At 41.9% G+C, this 12,910-nt stretch overlaps 1 protein-coding gene across 1 annotated transcript in view; it reads right to left on the reverse strand.

Moving 5' to 3' along the window:
* si:dkey-205h13.2 overlaps window positions 1-12,910 on the reverse strand; it is a 180,047-nt gene that overhangs the window by 144,064 nt on the left and 23,073 nt on the right. Inside the window, exons 3-5 of the mRNA XM_043675395.1 lie at window positions 5,414-5,443; window positions 3,545-3,578; window positions 3,425-3,445 (exon numbers count right to left, since the gene is read on the reverse strand). Coding sequence (XP_043531330.1) covers window positions 3,425-3,445; window positions 3,545-3,578; window positions 5,414-5,443 — 85 coding nt within the window. The remainder of the gene's footprint in view (window positions 1-3,424; window positions 3,446-3,544; window positions 3,579-5,413; window positions 5,444-12,910) is intronic.

The raw sequence follows: 12,910 nt of genomic DNA on the forward strand, positions 1-12,910 counted from the left end.
TCAGTGGTGGGCAAGTTGTTGGAGGGAATCCTGAGGGACAGGATGTACATGTATTTGGAAAGGCAAGAACTGATTTGAGATAGTCAACATGGCTTTGTGCATGGGAAATCATGTCTCACAAACTTGACTGATTTTTTGAAGAAGTAACAAAGATGATTGATGAGGGCAGAGCAGTAGACGTGATTTATATGGACTTCAGTAAGGCGTTCGACAAGGTTCCCCCTGGCAGACTGATTAGCAAGGTTAGATCTCATGGAATACAGGGAGAACTAGTCATTTAGATACAGAACTGACTCAAAATGTAGAAGACAGAGGGTGGTGGTGGAGGGTTGTTTTTCAGACTGGAGGCCTGTGACCAGTGGAGTGCCACAAGGATCGGTGCTGGGTCCTCTACTATTTTGTTATTAACATAAATGATTTGGATGCGAGCATAAGAGGTACAGTTAGTAAGTTTGCAGATGACACCAAAATTGGAGGTGTAGTGGACAGTGAAGAGGGTTACCTCAGATCTGGACCAGATGGGCCAATGGGCTGAGAAGTGGCAGATGGCGTTTAATTCCGATAAATGCAAAGTGCTGCATTTTGGGAAAGCAAATCTTAGCAGGACTTATACACTAAATGATAAGGTCCTAGGGAGTGTTGCTGAACAAAGAGACCTTGGAGTGCAGGTTCATAGTTCCTTAAAAGTGGAGTCGCAGGTAGATACGATAGTGAAGATATGCTTTCCTTTATTGGTCAGAGTATTGAGTACAGGAGTTGGGAGGTCATGTTGCGGCTGTACAGGACATTGGCTAGAACACTGCTGGAATATTGCGTGCAATTCTGGGGTCCTTCCTATTGGAAAGATGTTGTGAAACTTGAAAGGGTTCAGAAAAGGTTTACAAGGATATTGCCAGGGTTGGAGCATTTGAGCTAGAGGGAGAGGCTGAACAGGCTGCGGCTGTTTTCCCTGAAGCGTCAGAGGCTGAGGGGTGACCTTATAGAAGTTTACAAAATTATGAGGGGCATGATAAGATAAATAGGCAAAGTCTTTTCCTTGGGGTCAGGGAGTCCAGAACTAGAGTGCATAGGTTTAGGTTAAGAGGGGAAAGATATAAAAGAGACCTACGGGGCAACTTTTTCATGCAGAGGTTGGTACGTGTATGAAATGAGCTGCCAGAGGAAGTGGTGGAGGCTGGTACAATTGCAACATTTAAGAGGCATTTGGATAGGTATATGAATAGGAAAGGTTTGGAGGGATATGGGTGCTCGCAGGTGGGACTAGATTGGGTTGGGATATCTGGTCGGCAGGGACAGGTTGGACCGAAGGGTCTGTTTCCATGCTGTACATCTCTATGACTCTCTGGCTATGAGAAGCAAAACTGGCAATAAACCTAAACAAAACTGAATTTGCGAAAATTTGGGATATAATATCGGTTGTGGAAGCTTGACCCCACACAATACAAAGACAAAGGCCATCAAGGAACTTCCATAACCAGCCTCGAAAAAAAGAGTCGCTTTGATTTTTGGGACTAAGCAGATTCTATCAGAAGGTTGTTCCAAATTTCAGCAGTGTAGTGGCAGCATTAACCAATTTGCTGAAGAAGAACACCAAGTTTTGGTGGACAGAGCAACGCAGGAGGCATTTGACCATTTAAAAATAGTATTAACCACCGCACCATTTTTAGCTACACCCAACTTTTCAAAACCCTTCAAAGCTGCCATTTATGTTAGTGACATACGAGTTGGAGCTATACTGCTACAGGAAGATGATGATGGGATTGAACTGCCAGTTGGTTCCTTTTTGAAAAAACTCAACGTCCACCAGAAAAAATACTCCCCGATCCAAAAAGAACTATTGAGTTTGGTACTGGCCTGAGTCGGTTGTGTACACGGATCAGAATCCTCTTACATTCTTGGAATGCTTTAGAAACAAGAATATGAGACTATTTCATTGGAGTCTTATGTTATAGACTTTTAATTTACAAATTGTACATGTTGCAGGTCATAAGAATGCAATCACAGATGCGTTATTGCAGATTCAACTGATCAAGAATAGATGAGGTTGGTATCTATTCAATGTTGTTGTGGTTCTGTTCGCCGAGCTGGAAATTTTTGTTGCAAACGTTTCGCCCCCTGTCTAGGTGACATCCTCAGTGCTTGGGAGCTTCCTGTGAAGCGCTTCTGTGGTGTTTCCTACGGCATTTATATTGGCCACTATAAATGCCGGAGGAAACACCACAGAAGCGCTTCACAGGAGGCTCCCAAGCACTAATGATGTCACCTAGACAGGGGACAAAACGTTTACAACAAAAATTTCCAGCTCGGCGAACAGAACCACAACAACGAGCATCCGAGCTACAAATCTTCACCCAAACTTTGATCTATTCAATGTTATATATACGTGGGAAGAAGTTAATATGAACTTAGACAAAAGGTATTTGTATGTCATGATAACGTAGTTAAGGAATAGAGGAAAAAAATGAAGTCATCTTTTCATTATGATGTTTCGTTTTTATTTTAAAGGTGGGAGGTACTTGTCTATAAGAAAAGTTGTGCAGCAGAAAACTGAAGAAAAGATGTCTCAGGAAAATACAGAGGAAAATCTACAAAGGAGAATCGACAAAGCTGGATGGCTTTGAAACATAATTATTTTTTGTAAATCTTCGTCAGTTTTTTTAATTGGATCAGTATTGTAGAGTTGGAGGCAATAGATAGGTTTAAGAGAAAGGAGTTGTAAATAGTTGTTTTAAAGTTCTCTATTGAACTTAAAGAATAAAACTGTCAATTTTCACTTTAAATGGTGACGTCTGAGACAGTTCTTTTCTGTGTGCGAATGTGGTTTGATCCACTACCTCAGAAGTAAAAACTCTTACCATGCAAAGTATCATTGTTGTTTTCCACTTGCATCCCTTTATCAAGGACCAAAGAATGGATTTTTGTTTGGATCGGTCAGGGAGGTGGAGTAGGTCACCCTGAAGTGCCAGCACATTCCATATTTCCACTCTTGACCTGACCCAATTCAAAATCATGCAGACCAGGTTATCTGATAGTGAGGGCTGGGCATCAAGGCCAGTAATGGCGCAAGTAATACAGCTGCTCTTTGGACTGAGTGAAATTGTGGAATGCCATTTTGCTGCTCTGTCATAGGGGACACATGCATATCTGGCCTAGAGGTCAATACTGGAAAATAGGCTTCACTGCTGCCAGGTCACTGATGAATATGTTAACAAATACATTCACTTACAACTGCCCTGCACAAGATATTGTTACCTGAGCCATCTGCACGGAAACCAACCATGAAGTAAATTATTCTGCAGTATTGTATATCTTAAAATTAATTATACTAGATAAGGTTTTTAAAATTCCACCATGGATATGCAGTCACATTTTATATAAACTAGAATTGATCCAAAACACAAATACTTGGGAATGGTATAGCTACCTTGCCGTTCAAAAGCATAACCTGAAATCAGAAACAAATAGTTCAGTTAAGTGCCATTTGAAAATTATTCAAAATGATTAAGAATATTGAAAAAATCAGAATATAAATGGTAACACTTACTATTGGTGCAAAGTATGGAAGTAATTATGAATAGCTGGAATTAGATATTAAGATTTGGTAAAAGAACATTTCAGTACACCTGATTAATTAATGAACACTACAAACAAGTGATTGTTGAATGAACTAGGTTCACAATTTGCAATGATTTATTAATTAAATTTATTACTTATGGTATCTTACAGATTATTTGCATGAATAATATTTTAGAAGCCTGCCAGAAAAAGGTCTGCAAGGGAACTCCATACACAAATAATTATCATTCACAACTTGCTTAAACCATGTGTTCTGTATTCACCAAATTTACCCGTACCCTTCACTTACCCTGTAGTCCAACTGAAGTGTGAATTAATTCATTGTTTAAAAGGTCTGTGATGAACATGTTAATAATTGGAACACTAGCAGAATACTCAACAACAACAGTTTGCTTTTATATAGCACTTAAAATGTAGAAAATATGTAAGATTTGCATAAAATGTCCATATGAGGCCTCAACTGTATGACTGAAGAGCAGATGTGCTTTCAATGTGTTAGCTTCCTTCTCTTTTTCAGTTCACACTGTTGGTAACTGCAATGCAAAGATCATTACCAACTATGTAAGTCTCTCCCTGTTAGTACATAGCCTCACAGGGAAGTCTTCACCAAATCGATAGGAGTGGAGAACAGGTACAGGCTGATTCAAGTAGTGGAACACCATCATATCTCACTGGTCAGTCACTGCCCACCTCAAATTGGGAAACTCTGACTAACTGGTGCTGACCTGCCACTTTCCCCATTTGCTTCAATGGGACTCTGCAGCTCAGCAAGTAGATGGAATTCATTGCTCTAGATAAACAAACAAACAAAAACAAAAACAAAAATAAAGAAGTTACCATCTCCCCAGTCGGCAATTTGGAATGTCAGGGCTTTCTGTATGGGACTAGCAGCTGCCTTAGAGAAAGTTGGAAATATACACAAGTTATAACCACCATGGGTTCAATAGCTTGAACATTGACACAGTTTTCATATCAGAGAGTAGATTCACTGGGAATAGATCACTTAAAGAAAAGCATCACACCCTCACCTTGCAGGGTGAGTAGTAGTTGTCTTCTCATTGAAACCATAGAACGCCACATTTACCATGGATAGCCTACACTATACATGGCAATTCTTAGCATAGCTAACCGGCACATCTTCCGGCTGTGGGAGGAAACCGGAGCAAACCTGCATAGACACAGGGAGAAGGCACAAACTCGACATCTAGGATTGGAAATGAACCCAAGTCCCTGGTATTGTGAGGCAGCAGTGCTAAACACTGCTATAGTTTAGAGAAGGTTTATTAGATTAATACCTATAACGAGCGGATTGTCTTATGCGGAAAGACTAGACAGGCTAGTCCTGTATCCTTAGGAATTCAGAAGAGTAAGAGGCGACTTAATTGAAACATTTTAGATCCTAAGGGGTCCTGACTGAGTGGATGTCAAAAGAACATGGGAGAATTTAAAAAAGGAATTATCCATTTGAGGCAGAAATGAGGAAACATTTCTTCTCTCAGAAGGTTGAGAGTCTTTGGAATTTCATTTCTCAAAAGGCACTTAAAAATATTTTAAAATTCTGAATTAAGACAGATAAACTCTTGATTACAAAAGGGATGAAAATATGCAGGAATCTGGAGGTGATGTTAAAATCAGATCAGCCATGATCTTATTAAATGGCTGAGCAGGCCCAAAGGGCCTAGTGCCCTAATTCTGTTCCTTGTTTGTGTGTTTGTATACAACTTTTAGAATCAATCAGCTATAACATTCACACCTTAAAAGGGATTCACGCAGCAAACTCTCCCAATACAACATTTAAGTGAGTAACAATTTGTCTCTAGAATATTGATAAACTTACCAAAATCATTTTGCCAAATTTCTTCCAGTTCTAGAAAACAAAATTCATGAATGCAACCTGTTAAAGTAAAAGCAGGCCTGAAATAGCACAAGACAACAGATCCATATTAGTGAAATGTGTAAATATTCAACAGCACAAAATGAAATTGCAGTGGCAATAAACAATATATATCATTCTACCCAGTCTCTTCCCTTCATTATTTTAAATATTCCAAGTAAATCTCCCTGAATAAATCTCCTCTTCACAATGAACACATTTTAAACTTTTTAGTTTCTCTCCTTTGGACCTTTCCCTGGGCCAACATGTCTCACTATAAGAGGTCAAATGGGTTGTTATTTTGGACAATGCTGCAAAGACCCAGGCCATGCTGGGTTATTGAGTTCTTTGTTCTCACTACATATTTTTTGACATTTTAACCAATACAGCTTACTCAGACATTCTGTTGCTAAACCATTGATTCATAGAACGTTTGGAAGTGCAGTCCAAAGGGGTCAGGGATACTGCTTCTGTCAGCTCATTGAAGCCATAGACCACTGTTTGGCCCACTGTCAAATACTTCCTCCTCTTCCCAAACCTGCCTGTGTACCTTTTGTGACTTGCAAGGTGTCTCTGGGGGCCTGGTCACCTTAACAGCTACACTTGCATACTGCCTTGGATTGCATCCTAAAATCTGGACTCAAGTTACCATTCATCATTCTGCTATTAAATCAAAATCTGATCATAGGTCTTATAATTCTGAGTCATCAGTCACAATGCTGACATGACCAGCAATACTTTACCTGGAAAGTTTATGCATGATAGTCAAGATTAACAATTCAAACATAGAAAGGACCCTGTGCAATTCTACCATCCACCAATCTCCATTGCAGGAACAAACAATAATTATTGGTAATCCTCTGATTATGAAAGTGCAAATTAATTTCCTCACCCCAAACTGCTCCTTTAATCAATAAAATGGTTGAGTGCAAAGTACCATGTCACAGATTTTGATTTTTGCAAATCTAATCATATTTTTTTTAGCGGGACTATTGCATCCACCTGCCTGTTAATCTTCATGGCAAATTTAATCTAATTTCTGGACATAAAAAACTGAAAACCATACTAGAATCCTTACAGTGTGGAAACAGGCCCTTCGGCCCAACAAGTCCACACTGACCTTCCGAAGAGTAACCTATCCAGACCCGTTCCCACTACATTTACCCCTGATAAATGTACCTAACATACAAATCCTGGAACACTATGGGCAATTTAGCATAGCCAATTCACCTAACCTGCACATATTTGGACTTTGGGGGGAAACCAGAGCACCTGGAGGAAACCCACGCAGACACGGGAAGAATGTGCAAACTTCACACAGACAGTCACCCAAGACTGGAATCAAAACCAGGTCTCTAGCGCTGTGAGGCAGGAGTGCTAACCACTGAGCCCTTGCATCACCCCAGTAGGACTTTCTGTTTATTCATTTCTTGCCCATGGCTTTCTAATTCTGTTCTTGGAAAAATGCAGCCTGCGACTGTTTTACCTATTTAAGGGTACATTGAACTTTTTGTATAAATTCATTAGCATAAGACTAAAACTAAAATCATTTATCAAATGCATGTTCACAATATCAATTTGTAATGGGAATCAGGCATTCTCAGAAATCATAGAGAACAATGCGATCATTATCATTAAATGAGCCATTTCTTTAATTGACTGACTTAATTCTTGTGGTCTTACTGTTCAAGTGGCTTAAGCTAACTGACCATGGCAGCATAGCAGAACACACCTCCATGGCTACCAATTCCCATATATACTTGCGTATAGGTCCAATTTTGAAGACTTTTTAAAAAGATTTTTAAGATTTAAATTGGAGGTCGATATATACACGAGGTATTGTTTTCAAGGGGCTGAAATTCGTGCTATAGTATGAAATGCCATGTTAGCTGAAGTCGATTTGATTGCACAACTAATCCAGAGTAAAGAAGAATCCTAAATAGTTACTGAATCCTAATCTACTGTCCATCTTCCTGCCGGGCCTGAGTCAGGAACACAAACTTTCTTCAATTTGCTACATACATACAGTACAAGGAGTTTCAAACTCTGAGACGGTAAGGTGGGCGGGGTTCCTTGCCCACAGGTCGCAGCTCTGCTTGGCTTGTGGCTTGCCCATGAAGCAGGCAGGCATTCTGATTGGCAGGCAGTGATGTCATCGGAGACAGGTGGCCGGCGCTGCCTCCCTGCCGTGCACCTAGGAGGCACTGGAGGTTCGTAGTCTAGCGCCAAATGGGAAGGGGGGCCCACAAGGGGAGTGGGGGAAGGCCCTGTCACACAGCAGCTCACTTAACAAACGGTGCTCGAATTAAAGAAATGAAACTTAAACTGTACACCCACACTATTATTTGAAAGAGTGCAGTAATTGTGAATTAACTTAGAATAGTTACACCAATACTGATTAATACAAAACTGAACTTTAAAAGAGGAACTATGTATCCCGTAAAATCCCTCTATACGAGTGAATTTATTGTTATTTCTCATATAGTTTTGGAACTTAACAAAGCAGTATAATGAAATGTCAAAGAATTAAAGAAAAACCAGTATGTAGCTAATATAGCTGAAAATGCGTTGCTGGAAAAGTGCAGCAGGTCAGGCAGCATCCAAGGAGCAGGAGAATCGACGTTTCGGGCATGAGCCCTTCTTCAGGAAGGGCTATGTAGCTAAATTACCTCACTTTCATTCAGAGATAATGGCACAATTAAAATGATTAACTTTTTAATGATATTAACTTTTGGATGTATAGTGAATAAAGTGCAATAGGTACCGATAGATTTAGTACCAGTCTGAATGAATGAATGAATTAAAACATGCTGTAGTAAACCAAATGCGGTAAGTAGAGATAGGAATGAATGAATAGAGATGCGATACAGTGAACAAAGAGCGATGAGTAGTTACCGGTCCGACTGAAAGAATGAATGAAAATGTGCTGTAGTAAACCAAGTGCGGTAAGTAGAGTTATGAATGAATGAATAGAGATGTGATATACTGGCAGTAAACAAAGAGCGGTGAGTAGAGTTACCGGTATGAATGAATGAACGCCATTTCGTTTAAGAGGGTTAATGGGAATATTGACTTATTTTCTTCATTAAGCAAATATTTTCTGAAAAATCTATGAAATTTCAGCAAAAATAAGTTAATGGGGATATGCAGTTTTCTTTGTAAGAGATTTATAATGCGATATAATAGGGTCGATTTGCACGAGATATATGGAAAATACAAGATTTGTTTTGGCCAAAACTCAGGGCTTGACTTATACATGATTATTTACAGTACTTTTTTATTGTATGTCTTCTTTACCAAGGACAATTCAAATGGCTGAATTTAAACGGTGATAATTTAAAATTAATTTAAACCATTCTTCCACAGGAAAGAGAAAAACAGATCTGGTTCAGGCTGATCAACTGTATTGTTAAACAAAGAGACCTAGTGGTGCAGGTACATAGTTCCTTGAAAGTGGAGTTGCAGGTGGACATGGTGAATAGGAAGGCTTTTGCCATGCTTGCCTTCATTGGTCGTAACATTGAGTATTGGAGTTGGGATGTCATGTTGCATCAGTACAAGACACTGTGAGGCCACTTTTGGAATACTGTGTGTAATTTTGGTCATAGTCTACACTAAAGGTTTTGATCTATGATCTTTGTTTTTCAATTAAAATGAATGGAAAAGAGAAATCAAATCAATTAAAGACATTACTTGGGGACAGCCAGCTATGAAGATGTCAGAGAATGCCACGGTTGTTATGATTTTACTACTACAGTCACAAGAGACCAATAGTGAAAGATAATGGACAGAACAGGTATATATGTTGCTTAAAGGGTAATCACCAGGAAAATGGAACAGATTAATGCTGCAATCCAAAATGTACTGTCCTGGTTATTATGCTCAGAAAATTACGTTAAAGATATAACATAATGACAATCATATCAAACATTTAGATAATTGTTATTTAACTTTACAAAAGTGTGGATATGCATATCTTTGGTTACTAAATAGTCACATTTAGTGTTTAAAGCACAGCATTGTGCACACCGTGAGCACACATGCACGGTCACAGCTCCTTGAAATCTCCAAAGTGTTCAAAATGCTTATTTATTATTAAGATTTTGGTTTGTAAATTGTGATCCTAGTACCTCCTCTAGTGAAACGACAGGCCAGTGAAAATACTTCAGTAAATATCAAGTTGATTCTTAACTTCACCAGGACAAATCAGACAAACTGATTGAGGAATTTTGGTCTGAGGAAGGGAGACCACATTCGAAATGTTAACACTGATCTCATTTCATAGATGCTGCCAGATCTGCTGAGCTTGTACAGCAACCTCTGTTTGTTTCTGTTTGAGAAATTTGGGGGAGGTGGGGGGGGGTGCTGTTTGCAAGTTGATTAAATATGTTTGCAACTCAGATGACAATAAACAGTCAGCAGTATTTTCGTATTAAGTCCAGAAATGGGAAAGATTAAAGGAGGGATTAAAGAATCCTGTCAAAGTGGGAAAACCCAGTAGCTGTTCCAAGCAGTTCATCGGCTGCTCATGAGCAACCACACAGGGTCAATGTGGATTTCAGCAGTTTCCTAATTTCCTCTCCCCGCACATTATCCCAGTCCCAAAGCTCCAACTTGGCAGCGCCCTCCTGACCTTTCCATCACCTTTCCCATCTATCTGCTCCACCCTCCTCTCTGACCTATCACCTTCTCCCTCACCTTCATCCACCGCATTCTCAGCTGCATTCCCCCTAGCCCAACAGCCCTCCTGCCATTTTTCTCTCAGCACCCCCCCGGCCCACAAGCCTCATTCCTGATGAAGAGCTTATGCCCAAAATGTCGATTCTCCTGTTCCTCAGATGCTGCCTGACCTGCTGTGCTATTCCAGCACCATACTCTTGACTCTGATCTGCAGCCCTCACTTTCTACAAGCGTTACAGTTTTATCCAGACCCTAAGATGGAGGATTGCCATGGAAAGCGTAGGTGTATTTTTGGGTGATGAGGGTGCAGGGGTGTATCTTGTAGAGTGAGGATCACAAGGAGAGGAGGAGATTATGGGGATTAGAAGCAAGAGCAGTGTGGTGACTCAGATGTTACCCCTGCCCTATGCCCAGTCCTTCAATCATGCACAATTACTGCAGATTGATGGCCCTCCCACCACCTCTTCCAAACTGCAAATTCCTGCTACATGGAAGTGAAATAGTTGCATAAGTGGCCATTCCATCAGCCCACGTCACTGAGATCACTTTTCACCTCCAGGCCTGGAAGATTTGTGGGCGGCATGGTGGCACAGTGGTTAGCACTGCTGCCTCACAGCGCCTGAGACCCGGGTTCAGTTCCCGCCTCAGGCAACTGACTGTGTGGAGTTTGCACGTTCTCCCCGTGTCTGCGTGGGTTTCCCCCGGTGCTCGGTTTCCTCCCACTGTCCAAAGATGTGCAGGTCAGGTGAATTGGCCATGCTAAATTGCCCGTAGTGTTAAGTAAGGGGCAAATGTGGGTGGGTTGCGCTTCGGCGGGTTGGTGTGGACTTGTTGGGCCGAAGGGCCCGTTTCCACACAGTAATGTAATCAAATCTAATCAAATTCTGGCCTCGGAAAATACACATTGAAAAGGCATTCCAATCTGAACATGGCAAGAAATTACTAATGGTGGAAGCTTACCAGGGCCTAAACAATTTGGGCTATGTTGAGGTTTTTGGCAGAATCAGATGAAAGTCTGCTGACGGCCATCTCGATATTGTGAGCAACACGCTGTATCTCTAATGCACCTGCCTATGGCAACAGGACCATCCTCAGTTTGAACTTTCAAGATTTGGATGAGGTAGGCAGGGAGGACGTGCAGGGCCTAGTCACATCTGGAGTGTTTGCAAAGAGGGGACTATAAGTGATTCCCTTTCAGCTGGGTGTCTTCCGGCACTGTCATGTCTCTTTATGAAGAAAAGGCACTAGGTATGTGCCAGATTCCCCATCACCCTGTTGCCATGACTTCAGTCTTGAGAGCAATGGCAGGGGCAATGAAGTGCATGTGTGTGCAGCTCTCCAGCAGACCCTGACGTTAGAGCACCACATGGCTCTCAATGGCAGTCGTCAACCTTTCCATGGAAGCAACCATATAACTGCATGCTTGAGGTAGCCAGGTCCTCAAAGTGTAGCTGCATTCCTGCAGCCTCTAGGCAATGAGTATCATTGCATCCCACTTACCTATCTGCTGTTCTTGTTCCTCACAGTCCATGTGCATAAGGTCACTGATTGCCAACATCAAACTGGAGCTGAGCAGGTTTTTGGTCTATGGCAATCCTAAGTACCAGCAGTCTGGGCATTTGTTTTCCCTTGGCCAGCTGCAGATGCTCAATAAATTATGTTCGCAAACATTTTCAGACAAACCTTCCCACAGGTGTGTCAGTATCTGAGGTACTGGGGGGATGCAGAAGATAACCTTGCCAGTGTTTCCTCTGAGTCGGTAAGTATAGCACTGGAAAAGCACAGCATGTTAGGCAGCATCTAAGGAGCAGGAGAGTCGAAGTTTTGGGCATAAGTCCTTCATCAGGAATGTGGATGGAGAAGGGGGCTAAGAGATAAGAGGAGTGGGAGTGGGACTGGGGGGGAAGGTAGCTGGGAGGGAAAGAGGGAGATGCAGGTGGTGGGTAATTGTGGTAGATTGGTGGGGAGGATGGATTTTTCTTTTGAGTGCGAGCAGCAGCAGAGTGTAAAGGAACCCGGAAGGCTACAGCTAAGGTGAGACAGTTTGTTTTAAAATTACTTACCGGTAGCGGGCAGCGGTGTTTTTTTTCTCTTCACAGAAAGAGCGGGAGAAGCAGGGGGAAGTGACGAAGACCAGAGGGGCAGCCGGGTAGGTTTTTTCCCTATAAAAGCGCGCAGGAGAAGAACCCGAGGCACTACAGAGGTAGTGCCCCCCAGCCTCCCTCCTCCTCTAACCTAATAATAAGACCCGTTGTGGTAAGTTGTGCTGCATTTTGCTTGTTCTATTCTTTAGACCCAGTTTTTTTTTAAAAAAAGGTTACTTTTAGAGGGATGGCAGTGAAGGCAGTGCAATGTTCCTCTTGCAACATGTTTGAGGTGAGGGATGCCATGGACGTCCCTGCTGATTACACTTGCAGGAAGTGCACCCATCTCCAGCTCCTCCAAGACCGCGTTAGGGAACTGGAGCTGGAGTTGGATGAACTTAGGATCATTCGGGAGGCAGAGGGAGTCATAGATTAGAGCTTTAGGGAAGTAGTAACTCCAAAGATGGCAGATAAATGGGTGACAGTGAGGGGGACTGGGAGGAAGCAGACAGTGCAGGGACCCCCGGCGGCCGTCCCCCTCAAGAACAAGTATACCGTTTCGGATACTTGTGGGGGGGGACGACTTACCAGGGGTAAGTAACGGGGCCCAGGCCTCTGGCACGGAGCCTGTCCCCGTTACTCAGAAGGGAAGGGTGAAGAAGAGCAGAGCAGTAGTAATGGGGGACTCGATAGTTCG

This window comes from Chiloscyllium plagiosum, chromosome 34 (genome assembly GCF_004010195.1).
Source record: "Chiloscyllium plagiosum isolate BGI_BamShark_2017 chromosome 34, ASM401019v2, whole genome shotgun sequence".
Lineage (NCBI taxonomy): Eukaryota > Metazoa > Chordata > Chondrichthyes > Orectolobiformes > Hemiscylliidae > Chiloscyllium > Chiloscyllium plagiosum.